Genomic DNA, 12,823 nt, shown 5'->3' with positions numbered 1-12,823 from the left:
GAATGCTGGAGTGGGTTGCTATGCCCTACTCCAGGGGATCTTCCCACCCCAGGGACTGAACCCACATCTCTTTTGTCTCCTGCATTGGCAGGCAGATTGTTTACCACTATTCTGAGAAAGAATTTATTCTGTTCCCACTCTATTTGCCTGAGAAAGGAAGAACTGTAGTCTTAGGATGTAACATTAAAAAGTAAAGCAAGAGTTAACTTCCAGTCCTGGGGTGACATCCAGGGGCCCCCCTCCCTCCTGGCCAACTTGCAATGTCCCAAATCCAGCCCAGTGTTTTCCTCCTCTTCTCTTGCTTTTCTCTCCTCGTGAACTGGTTTCTCCACTCTCCCCACCAAATTCCTCTCCACTCCGCAAGGTGAGCCTCAAGCCCTACCTCCTTCATTTGTAGTCTTCCCTAATTCCTTCTCTGGGGAGATTCTGTTTTCCACCACAAGACAAGTACTTGCATCCCTCCCTTACTAGAAAACAGGCATCTTGTGGGCTGTCATCACAGCCTTTTCTCTCAGGCAGCCTCTCTGAAGTACCCACATGTAGCTAGGTCCTTGATAACTACTTAGTACATGAGAAAAATCCCGCTCCAAAACTCTGCATGGGGCCTTCCCTGAGGACGTGGGGAAACCACACAACCACACACTGAACTCTGATGGGTCAAGTCCAAGTCCTGCCAGTGGGCCACCACCAGTGGCCCTCAAAGCATGCAGGTCTGTTTACAGTAATACCTCACTGCAAAAAGTGATTGTTATCACTGCCTTCTGTACTACACGCCTTGAGGGAAATCACTCGTATCACTGATGATTCGACAGTGCTTACAGCCCAGGCAGGAGTACCGTCCGTCCGAGTCAGCATCAGCGAGGTGCATCGGTGCTGTCACCTGCTACAGAGTTTTCATCCAGTCGGCCTAGACAATCCCCAAGAGACTACCTTGTGCAAGAGGCTAGGTTAAATGTTAGGGAAATCAAACCAAACCTAGTTTCTGCCTCTGTCTTCTCAGAAACTCCATTGTACAATAGAAGAGCAATTCATCCTCATGGCATCCATATCAGTATTTCTACTTTATACTCAGAGGCTAAAGCAGAGACAACCTGGACACCTAAGAAAAAAGAATAAATAGCTGGGAGATAATGTGGATGAACCCCGTTCCCACCAGAGAGGGAACCACTGAGAAACAGAACTGGTCAGGGCAAAGCAGGAGACGCTGACAGCCCAGCAAGATTGACAGCTAAAGATTTTTTTTTTCCACACGGAGAAGACTAAATTCAGGCTGTATGGTGCATTAGAGCCCACAAGTCCCCTCATCCCAGTTCCCACCACTGCGCCTGTTGCTGTTTTCTCCATCGAGCAGACGGATGCACTGGAAAGTGACCGGAATGAAGCCTGACTTACAGCTGCCAGAAGCCGCCAGCGCCAGCAGGCTGTCTGACCCCCGAGAGGAATCGGAGTCTCAGAGAGAGCCCACTCTTTGTCTCAGCCTCAGGTGGCCTGGCTTCTGTACCACTAAGAGCCAAGTATGACAGTCATCTGGCCCTACCTGGGAATCGGCCACAGTCACAGCCAGGAGCTTCCTGGAGAAGGAGTTCACTGACCCTGACCTGGTGGTCTCTGCCCTCTGTAGGAGAACCACTGGTTCAGTGGAAAGACTCAGAGGCCATCACCATGCTGCCAGAAATCATTTTTGGCCACTAATGAAAACCCAATTTGGAGTGTGAACAACAACAACAAAAGAATATCCTGCTTCAAGGGACTAGTTATATTTCAAAAATTGAGTGTTAATAAAAATTCTTTCTGCAAGCTTGCCCAGTTTTTCACTAACCTTGTGCACTGATGCATCATCAGAAGTTTGCCCAGAAGGCCCAATATCTTCCCTAAGTGTGAGAGCATGAGGAGAGAACAGAGGGAGAAATTGAGCTAATCTTTAGCTAAGTGCATTTTCAAATTACTTTTGCCTCTCAAGGACATGACGATGAGGTTCATGACCTCTGTATAATGCTTCACTTTTCATTTATTCCAAATTCTAGAGGGGCACATAATTCCATCTCCATAAATTTTCTAGGAAACTGATTTTTATCCTTCTTTTAAAGCCAGTTCTACAGTTGAGACACAGAAGTGGTTAACTGTATCTTTGATATTTATTATAATCAAGAAGCGATAACTAGCATTATTTTTGGCTTTTAGTTATCAATATCATCCAATTGCCCCTGGCTGCCAATTAACACAATTTATTCTAAAAGTAAATAAAACAAATGTCTCAGACTGAACTTCAATCCAGACTTATCAGGTGTGAACTTGTTAAACAGCTACATCAAGAATTACTTTTGCTTAGCAAAAAAAAAAAAAAAAATTCTGTCAAGAAGACATATACTTGCTTCCATAGATAGCAAGGCCTGGAGAACACACACAGCAGAGCAGAACTGACTCAGCTGTGTGCCAATTCGGTGTGTTAGGTGGGAAAGAGAATGGGAGCACCAGGTAGCCATCCTGCTTAGGATGTAAGAGAGTAAGATTAAAAAACATGGGCTCTGAGCAAATGCAGAAGACAGACTTAGAGGAACCAAACAGTGGACACCTCTACTCATGCCAGACCACAGCAGGACACCCACAGGCGGCTTTGGATCCAGGAAGCAGGGTCTCTTCTCAGCACACCTGCTTAGCAGCTTGTGCGTGAACCTTGCTGAAAAGAAAAGGAGCTGGCAATGAAGAAGCGCTTTGCGTTCTTGAGGGTTGTTGCCGGCAGAGGCAAACCAGCCAGGCGCCTCCACGGAGGATGGGCTCAGGCTGCCCTGCCAGGCCTTGTACCTTAAAGTCCCGAATTAAACACAGGAAGCCTTCTTATACACAGACCCAGGGGATCTTACATAACCATCCGTCCAAACTCTCCTATAAGTGCTAAAAAATTAGGTAGGAGAAATGCCCTTTGACAGAACTCTATCCTTATTGAGCTTATTTCTATTTTGGTGTGCTTCTGATTACATGAGGGCCTGAGGGCTTCTCCTTGCAGGAGAAAGTAAACAGACATAGTTGTTCTTATTAAATCCAGAGTGAAGGTCACACTTGTTCCAGAGAATGAGTAAGTGACCTCAAGTTTGATCTTTAAGTAAGCAAAGGACCATGATATGAAGTTTGTCAAGTGACTTCTCTCTCTGCTTCAGAAATTTTAACAAGGAATGACACTTTTATAAACTCTCCAGTATAATTGTGGTAAGATGTTTTTCCCCTTTCCTTTGTTAACTTTGATGACATTTTCTTCATTCCTTTCAAAGTGTTCTTTTATTATGTTTAACCATCTGGCCGACTGCTTTAACAAGTAATTAAAAACCTTACAGGGGTTTAGAATTTTAATTAGATTATACATTTTTTGATGTATGAGGATGGGGAAAAATGTAATGGCTTTTTTGCTAGAAAAGGATTATCATCCCCTTTATGCCTTTGCCTTATGTATAAGACTTTGTTAAATTTAAAAAATGTGTTTTTCATTGAGGTCATAAGATTATTTCAGATTGTAGAAACTGAGTTTGGATGGAAGTTTTCTGAACAATAATACTGAAGAGTAGGTATGCCTTTAGACCTAATTTCCTTAAAGGGACTCAGCACCACTGAGGGACTCAGCAAAGAATTATACAAATTATGGCAAATGGGGAGGATTAGGAGGCTAGTGGCTCTCAAGAGGAGATTCTCAGATCAATTCCTGGCTTCTCAGATGGGTGGTCGGGGCCCTGAGAGGCCGGGCAACAGGTGTGAGTAGTCAAGGAATAGCCTGAGTCCTCTCCTGCACTAAAGAGAAAGCTTTAGGGTTGCAGAGCTGGTGGATAAGCTCAAGGGAACAGGAAAGGCAGTTCAAGGATGACAGCTGTGTAGCAGAGCCAGAGAATCACCAGTTTGGGGTGAGGTAGGAGGGTAAGAGGCTTCATGAGGAAGGTCTGAGACAAAGGGGACATGGAACTGATGGCCGGGGAGAATAAGGATGTGAGACCAAAAAGGTAAGGATAAGGAAAAAGAGAGGCCACTAGAGATACCCATGAAAACAAAAAGCAGTAGGAAAAGGCATGGCTCAAATATCAAATAACTACTCAGACTTAAAGAAGAAATGAAATGATTCACCCAAAGCAAAAAGCCACTAGCAGATATTGGGGATCTGGTGAATAGGATGGTCCTGACAGCTAGGCATAAAAAAAACTTTAAAGGAAAAAAGGAGAGGCATGGCAGGAAGTAAACTACTGTGGCATTATTTGTGTTTTTACAAAAGGAGAATCCATTTGAACTTATCAGAAACAGCCTCCTTTGAACAGATCAAGAATCATGATGACATTGGAACCCAAAGAAAGCAATGTAGTCACAGCCCACTATTCTGAATAAAGCATAATGTCAATATTATTCATTTGCTTTAAACTTTATAAAATAAGCCATGGATGAAGCAAGGAAGACCTAACTACAATTGGCAGAGAGAATAATCATATTTAATACCTTTTAAACCATGAACTTCCAGATGTTCAAGCTGGTTTTAGAAAAGGCAGAGGAACCAGAGATCAAATTGCCAACATCTGCTGGATCATCGAAAAAGTAGGAGAGTTCCATAAAAACATCTACTTCTGCTTTATTGACTATGCCAAAGCCTTTGTGTGGATCACAATAAACTGTGGAAAATTCTGAAAGAGATGGGAATACCAGACCACATGATCTGCCTCTTGAGAAATCTGTATGCAGTTCAGGAAGCAACAGTTAGAACTGGACATGGAACAACAGACTGGTTCCAAATAGGAAAAGGAGTACGCCAAGGCTGTATATCGTCACCCTGCTTATTTAAGTTCTATGCAAAGTACATCATGAGAAATGCTGGGCTGGAAGAAGCACAAGCTGGAATCAAGATTGCCAGGAAAAACATCAATAACCTCAGATATGCAGATGACACTACCCTTATGGCAGAAAGTGAAGAGGAACTAAAAAGCCTCTTAATGAAAGTAAAAGAGGAGAGTGAAAAAGTTGGCTTAAAGCTCAACATTCAGAAAACTAAGATCATGGCATCTGGTCCCATCACTTCATGGCAAATAGATGGGGAAACAGTGTCAGACTTTATTTTTGGGGGCTCCAAAATCACTGCAGATGGTGAGTGTAGCCATGAAATTAAAAGACGCTTACTCCTTGGAAGGAAAGTTATGACCAACCTAGATAGCATATTCAAAAGCAGAGACATTATTTTGCCAACAAAGGTCCATCTAGTCAAGGCTATGGTTTTTCCAGTGGTCATGTATTGATGTCAGAGTTAGTCTGTAAAGAAAGCTGAGCGCCGAAGAATTGATGCTTTTGAACTGTGGTGTTGGAGAAGACTCTTGAGAGTCCCTTGGACTGCAAGGAGATCCAGCCAGTCCATCCTAAAGGAGATCAGTCCTGGGTGTTCACTGGAAGGACTGATGCTGAAGCTGAAACTCCAATTCTTTGGCCGCCTCATGCAAAGAGCTGACTCATTGGAAAAAAACCTGATGCTGGGAGGGATTAGGGGCAGGAGGAGAAGGGGACGACAGAGGATGAGATGGCTGGATGGCATCACCGACTCGATGGACATGAGTTTGGGTAAACTCCGGGAGTTGGTGATGGACAGGGAGGCCTGGCGTGCTGCGATTCATGAGGTCACAAAGAGTCAGACACGACTGAGCGACTGAACTGAAACTGAAGTGTACATTTAAAAAATGGATAAGATGGGTAATTTGTGTGTTACATGTATTTTACCACATTAAAAAACAATTCAGCAGAAACCAACACAACATTGTGAAGCAATTTTCATCCAATTAAAAAAACATAAAAACTTCTGTGCAGCAAAGGAAACTATAAACAAGATGAAAAGACAGCACTCAGAATGGGAGAAAATAATTGCAAAGGAAGCAACTGACAAAGGATTAATCTCCCAAAATATGTAAGCAGCTCATGTAGCTCAACATCAGAAAAACAGCCCAATCCAAAAATGGGCAGAAGATCTAAACTGACATTTCTCCAATTAAGACAACAGATGGCCAATAAACACACGAAAAGATGTTCAATATCGCTCATTATCAAAGAAATGCAAATCAAAACTACAAAGAGGTATCATCTCACACCAATCAGAATGGCCATAATCAAAAAGTCTACAACATTATATGCTGGAGAGGGTGTGGAGAAAAGGGAACCCATTGCACTTTTGGTGAGAATGTAAATTGATACAGCCACTAGGGAGAACATTATGGAGATTCCTTAAAAAAACTAGGAATAAAACTACCATATGATGGAGCAGTCCAGCTACTGGGCATATACCCTGAGAAACCACAATTCAAAAAGACACAAGTACCCACCTCAACATTTGCTGCAGCACTATTTACAATCAGATCAGATCAGATCAGTCGCTCAGTCGTGTCCAACTCTTTGCGACCCCATGAATCGCAGCACGCCAGGCCTCCCTGTCCAACACCAACTCCTGGAGTTCACTGAGACTCGGGTCCATCGAGTCAACGATGCCATCCAGCCATCTCATCCTCTGTCGTCCCCTTCTCCTCTTGCCCCCAATCCCTCCCAGCATCAGAGTCTTTTCCAATGAGCCAGGACATAAAAGCAACCTAGATGTCCAATGACAGATGAATGGATAAAGAAATCGTGGTACATACATACAGTGGAATATAACTCAGCCATAAAAAGGAACGAACTGGAGTCAGTTGTAGTGAGTTGGATGAACCTAGAGCCTGTTACACAGAGTGAAGTAAGTCAGAAAAACAAATATTGTGTATTAATGCATATTTATATGGAATCTAGAAAAATGGTACTGATGAACCTATTTGCAGGGGAGGAATGGAGATGCAGACATAGAGAATGGACTTGTGGACCCAGTGCAGGAAAGGGGGTGGGATGAATTGAAAAGCATTGATATATATATACACTACCATGTGTAAAACATGTTGAGAAGTTGCTATATAACACAGGGAGCCCGGCCTGGTGCTCTGTGATAACACAGAGGGGTGGGATGGGCTAAGAGGGAAGCTCAAGAGGGAGGAGATATATATATGTGTATAAAATGTTGACTAATTTGCATTGTTGTATGGCAGAAACCAACACAATGTTGTAAAGCAGTTTTCCTCCAATTAAAAAATAAATAAGAAAAAAGAAGGAATAGAAATATGTTCTCAGCCTTGATTGTTGAAAAGTTAAAGAAGAGACAGGAGTTTGAAGGTAGAAGGGGAAAGAATAAGTAACTGTAGGGAAGCTAATGTCCTCACCTTAGAAGTGCTTCAGAGAGAAAGGACTTCCCGGGTGGCTCAGATGGTAAAGTGTCTGCCTACAATGAGGGAGACCCGGGTTCAATCCCTTGGTCGGGAAGATCCCCTGGAGAAGGAAATGGCAACCCACTCCAGTACTCTTGCCTGGAAAATCCCATGGATGGAAGAGCCTGGTAGGTAGGCCCCAGTCCATGGGGTCGCAAAGAGTCGGACATGACTGAGCGACTTTCTTTCTTTCTTTCTTTCTTTTCAAAGAGAAAAAGGAATAGAGGTTTATATGTATTATTTAATGTTATAAATGTAAACAATAAAGGGATAAAAACTAGTCATATTTTATACCGAGCAGAAGCGTGAAGGGAAGTTAAAAGTGAGCTAAGTTAGGTTAGAAGATAAAAGTTAGGAGGATAAATCAATAAATAACAGCACACTATTTAGCATTTTGGACAAAAATTGTTCCAATATGATTGCTCTTAAAGACTGGTTAGGTGGGAAGGGGTCAGTTCTTTTCATTGAAAAAAAAATTTTTATTATTTGATAACTGTATATTAACTTGATAATTTTAATTTTATTTTATTAAAAGACTGAAAGTACACAGCCCAATAAAATTCTTTTACAGTCATTTCACAGATGAGAACATGCTGGGTGAGGAGAGAGGCCGTTTAAAGAACTGGTGAGGGCCGGGGCCCTGGAGACGGTCCCGCAGCCAGGAGGAGCTTGTGTGTTAAGGTCCCAGAGGAGATGAATGGCATATTCCTTGCCATGAAAAGGGGGAAATACAACACTTACCTTGTGAAGGTAAGTGAAGATGAAATGAGAACATGTATGACAGTGGTCAGGATATGTCAGTGGCTGCAACAGGGGCTGAATATTCCCAAACAAGTTTACACTCATGCACGGGTATTTGTAAGGTCAGAGGCAAAGCAAGACCTTGGAACCAATTCAGTACTTCTCAGTTTCAGGGCTGGCGAGCGGCCCTGAGCAGGTTATTTAACCTCCCTAAGCTGCATTCTGCTCATCTACGAAGTGGGGGCACTGCTTTTCACTAGCCCTTCTGGTGGGTCCGAGAACAGTTCTTAGGCTCATCTCCGGGTCCCTGCTGCCTTTCCACCTTCCCTATAATCCTGTTTGTAAGCCTACAGTTGTTCACAGGGGAAATGAAATACAAATTGGATTGAAAAGATTATTTCATGAAACTCAGAAGATGGAATTGGTTTTTTGTATATTTCCAGGTAAAGAAATATATAAGAGAGCTGAGGGAAATTTTATTATGTCAGATAAGCTGCCTAGTCTTAGCAGACAAGAATACTAACCAGATGCAAATGAACTCAGCTTAGCACAGATCTGTACCCCTAGGTCGGGCTTCCCTGGTGGCTCAGGTGGTAAAGAATACACCTGCAATGAGGAGACCTGGGTTTGACCCCTGGGTTGGGAAGATCCCCTGGAGAAGGGAAAGGCTATCCACTCCAGTATTCTGGCCTGGAGAATTCCATGGACTACAGTCCATGGGGTCCCAAAGAGTCAGATACAACTGAGTGACTTTCACTTTCACTTTTCCCTAGGTCATATGAAATTAGTAGACTGTCCAGAGCTCCTTCTTGACATTAACAACAACAAAAAAATACTTGAAAAGGCTTTTTTGGTCAGGAAGAAATATCTCTTAACTATTCCATAGTCTGTTAAAGAAATAATAAATTTTAATTATAATTTCTGAAAAACATGGTTTAAATTAGCAAAATCTTTCAAAGATGAGTCTAACAGGCTGGATCACCTACACTGACTCAGCATTTTTAAAAAACAAACAATAGTTTATTTAACTCCAATTAACTAAAATAAAGTTCTCAACTTGCAAAGAAACATTGTATGTCCACCTGTTGCCATGACAATGCCTGTGCTCAGCACCACTTATCATGATGGAATTGCCAAGGACAGTCAGTCTGCATGCGTGTTTTATATACTACGTGTAGGGAGCTAAACCTGTAAGGAGGGGAAGACAGAGATGACAAGGCACCTTGATGAGCACCTTGGTCCAGGAGCAGAGAGAAGAAAGCTTATACCTATATAAGGGCATTAAATCCTCCTCACACATCCTGGACGTCCTGTCTCACAATCACACTTCCAAACATGGAACTCAAGCAAATGAAGCAACAGGAGAGCAAAAAAGAATTAAACAGCTTTAAGAGCTGTGTTGTGATTCTGCCATCACTGTCTTCCCTCAGTCACGAGTGGCAGTGACCCAAACAGCAGCTGCTCCTTCAGTGTCCAGAGTAAGGAGGACCCAGCAGCACCTGTGTGCACGTGAGAAAGAAAGAAAGCAGCCTCTATCGTAGCCAGAGGTTGGGGGAACTATCTGTTAGCACTGTGTCGTCTAGTGAGAGCTAAGATACCTCTCTTCCATGCAGACTGCAGTGAAAATTAAATGTAATTATGTTTAGAGAGTACCTGAAAAAATAGTAATTGCTATTGTCAATAAACGTGTGTTCCCTTCTTTCCACTAGCATTCATGAAGCTGATACTTACTGTTGCTGAGTCCAGCTGCCCTGGCTGCCCCCATGTGTACATCAAAAATCCAGAATAATCAGAGCTTAGGCATTTGTTTTGGGGACCTCACATGCTCAAAGTGTGCTGAATTTTGTTATTTCAGCCTGACAGTCCTAAGGGATTGGTTTTGTATTCTCTGTTTTACAAGGAATGTAAATTGGATAAGTTGATGCCCTATTGATGGGTTGGGCAAAAGAAAAACAAAAACAGCCTTCAGTAGTTCTGGGACAAAATCTAAGAAAAAGTAAGAACTAACCAATTTTTAATGAATCACATGGTAGGATGAATAATTCATAATTAATATCAGTGTTGTGCTCAAATACTAATGTCTTCCATTAAGCTGCAGAGGTGAAACTGAGAAACTCAGAATGAGGACTGTTAAAAGGAAGCAGGGATGAAGGTCCATCTGCTGTGCAGTTCACACACACACACACACACACACACTCAAAACTATGCATATATGTGGCTCTATGCATTTACATCATAAGTGTAAGAGCTTGTATAATAAACCTGAGGCTAAAATATATATTTAATAATTAAATAAACAACATAAGCAGGCTGTACACATTTTCAGTACAGCAAAGTGCAACTGAACAAGGGAACTGAGAAGGAAAGCTGTACCCTGTCCCCCAGGACTGCCAGCCTCTTCAGACATGGACGTTTCAATTACCCATGCAGGAAACAGCCATTTGGATTAAACTCACAATTCACTGTAAGGAAGAGGGAAGGAAACAGACCAGGAATTGTGCCCTGACAATCTGATATGACAGCTCATGTCAGATTAGAAAGATCATGCAATTTATTCCAAGTCATACAACTAATAATTATTAGAGCAAGGACCCCGGTCTGTATGCACAAGATGTGTGATCTATCTACAAGATACCCAGAAATCTAGGCTTCTGGAGGCAAGTATAGTACAGATGTTAATCTTGAAAAACTGTTCTCATTCTGTTTAAACAACATACCCTAGAGAATGTTTTCTTTTCTAAAATGTTAAAATGTCCAAAGGACTTCCCTGGTGGCTCAGACGGTAAAGAATTTGCCTGCAATGCAGAAAAACCAGGTTTGATCCCTGGATTCGGAAGATCCCTTGGATAAGGAAATGGCAACCCAGTCCAGTATTCTTGCCTGGAGAATCCCCATGGCCAGAGGAGCCTGGTGGGCTACAGTCCATAGGGTCACAAAGAGTCAGACATGAATGAGCAATGAACACTTTCACTTTCAAAATGTCCAAAAGCTTTAGATTATACAATAAAATACTACAGAAAAACCAAGCTGATTTTAAGAAAATGAATGGCTGTCCCATATACTGCTTGTTCTCAGGGCTTCCTCAGCAATACTGTAGAACTATAAAAACTACAAAAAAGGCCATTCTACAGGAAGAATAATCACATACAATATTTCAGTGTAATTCCCCTTCTGCTGGCCTTTCTTAGAAATCACTGTACAAGTAATTAAGATGGGTCCATTGGAAAATGCTTATTAATGATCACCAAAATGTTTCAATAAGGCAGTAATACATCTGACATGCTAGTAGATTCAGAGTTTGGTCAACCTCAGTTGTACTTTCAAAAAGTTACTTTGGAATAAAATATAGCCATTTCCAGGTTCTCATCTGTATTATTTCTGAAATCTCCTTTAGGCCCATAATGCACTTCTGTGCCTAGTCTTTGCTTTGACACTTACACCAATTACATGGCCTTGTCAATTCCAGCAATACTGTGCAATACTTAAAATCCTTAATCCATTTTCTCTAAAGCATCCAAAGTTACAAGACCATTTACATACCTGTTTAGGATTGTTGAATGTGTATCTGATGTGTATCTGGATGTTCTTAAAGTTACTTTGGTTTTACATATGATTGCAAAGATGAATGGTTTTTAGTTCATGCACTGAGAGAATCTGCCTGTCTGCTATTTCCCATGAATTGGTTCAACATTCTTACACTGCCATTATTGGAATAATCTTATTATAAAATAATTTTAAGTATTAACATTAAGCATCTCTTGAAATAATTCTGTTTCATCTTATTAACCTCAACATCTGTGTCATTAGTGCTATTTAAAATGTTTTAAAGCAATCTAAGCTATAGCAGAATCTTGAAAAACTTGCCTTTTGGTGAATGAGGGGACTCACAGTGGAGCTGAGAGGCCTCCTTCATCTTCGGGAAAGTTCTGTTAACTGATCACCTGTTAACTCTAGGTGGTCACATTGAGATAACCAGCTGGCAGTATAACCTCCAGCTGTTGCTTCCCACCATTTTAAACACTGGGTGTAGTTTTCACAAAAATCATGAAAACAAGAAGACCATGCCCAGAAAGCTATATGGACTGTTTCATACTATTCCACTCAATAGTTTGAGAAAAGTATATGGCAAAACAAGTGGACAACTTCTGAAATGGAAATAGGAGTTCTAGAGTTAGATTTTAACTGATGGGCAATAGAGAAAAAAAGCTAGAAAAAGTGATTATTTTTATTGTTACCTTTAGGTTGTCAAATAATTTCAACTTGAAAAGTTACTTTCCTGATCAAAGTTGTCATTTGTCCTTTTCTAGCAACATCCGTCAGAATCCCAGGGTGGGGATAACTTACGAAGAGAGGATACGCTGGAGGTGCCCCGAAGAAACTGGTGTAAGCCTTCTTCGTCTTCGCTGGAACTGACTATACTGTTCCTCATTTCTAGCATGGACAACTGAGTGCAAAGGCTGAGCTGGTGGTCCAACTTTTTGATCTTCTGTAAAGCAAAGTTTTAAGATTTCTGAGTGCTACGGGACTTATATCATAGCTTTCCTGTAAGTAGCATTTACTTTTCCTTGAAATAAAGAACTGTTGGTACATAGTCCCAAATAAATAGTAGCTATAATTTTTTATTATAAGCTATTACTGCAAATACATTATAAAAATTTAATATACTCACTGGACTACTTATTAATCTGAAAAATGCTAAGCACCAACCTAATTTGATAACAGCCTAGACAAGATAACTTGCAGAGTGCACACACCCATACTCATAGTCCCTGGGGAACAATACTTAAGGAAACAATGTT

General features: G+C 41.4%; 1 protein-coding gene and 1 long non-coding RNA gene across 7 annotated transcripts in view; one reads left to right on the top strand and one right to left on the bottom strand.

The window, feature by feature from the left end:
- Positions 1-12,823, bottom strand: part of POPDC1 (popeye domain cAMP effector 1) — a 50,766-nt gene that overhangs the window by 10,536 nt on the left and 27,407 nt on the right. For all 4 annotated transcript variants that reach the window (XR_015133012.1, XM_086317535.1, XM_086317536.1 and 1 more), the window contains one exon: positions 12,369-12,510. Coding sequence is in view for 3 of the 4 variants with exons in the window: in XM_086317535.1 (XP_086173661.1) it covers positions 12,369-12,510 (142 nt within the window). In the remaining variant the exon portion in view is untranslated. The remainder of the gene's footprint in view (positions 1-12,368; positions 12,511-12,823) is intronic.
- On the top strand, positions 2,708-12,627 carry LOC147365915 (uncharacterized). Of its 3 annotated transcripts, none has more exons than XR_015133022.1 (3): positions 2,708-2,904; positions 7,855-8,033; positions 12,332-12,627. It is a non-coding gene; the product is annotated as an uncharacterized LOC147365915 (long non-coding RNA). The 3 variants fall into 3 exon arrangements; XR_015133021.1 differs by lacking the exon at positions 2,708-2,904 and adding an exon at positions 3,093-3,204; XR_015133020.1 differs by lacking the exon at positions 2,708-2,904 and adding an exon at positions 3,854-3,983.

The sequence above is a fragment of the Bos grunniens genome, chromosome 9 (genome assembly GCF_055505025.1).
Source record: "Bos grunniens cultivar Pamir isolate PY7600 chromosome 9, Bosgru_T2T1.0, whole genome shotgun sequence".
Taxonomy (NCBI): domain Eukaryota; kingdom Metazoa; phylum Chordata; class Mammalia; order Artiodactyla; family Bovidae; genus Bos; species Bos grunniens.
Note: the sequence above shows the minus strand (reverse complement) of the source record. Positions and strands in the feature narration are given on the sequence as shown.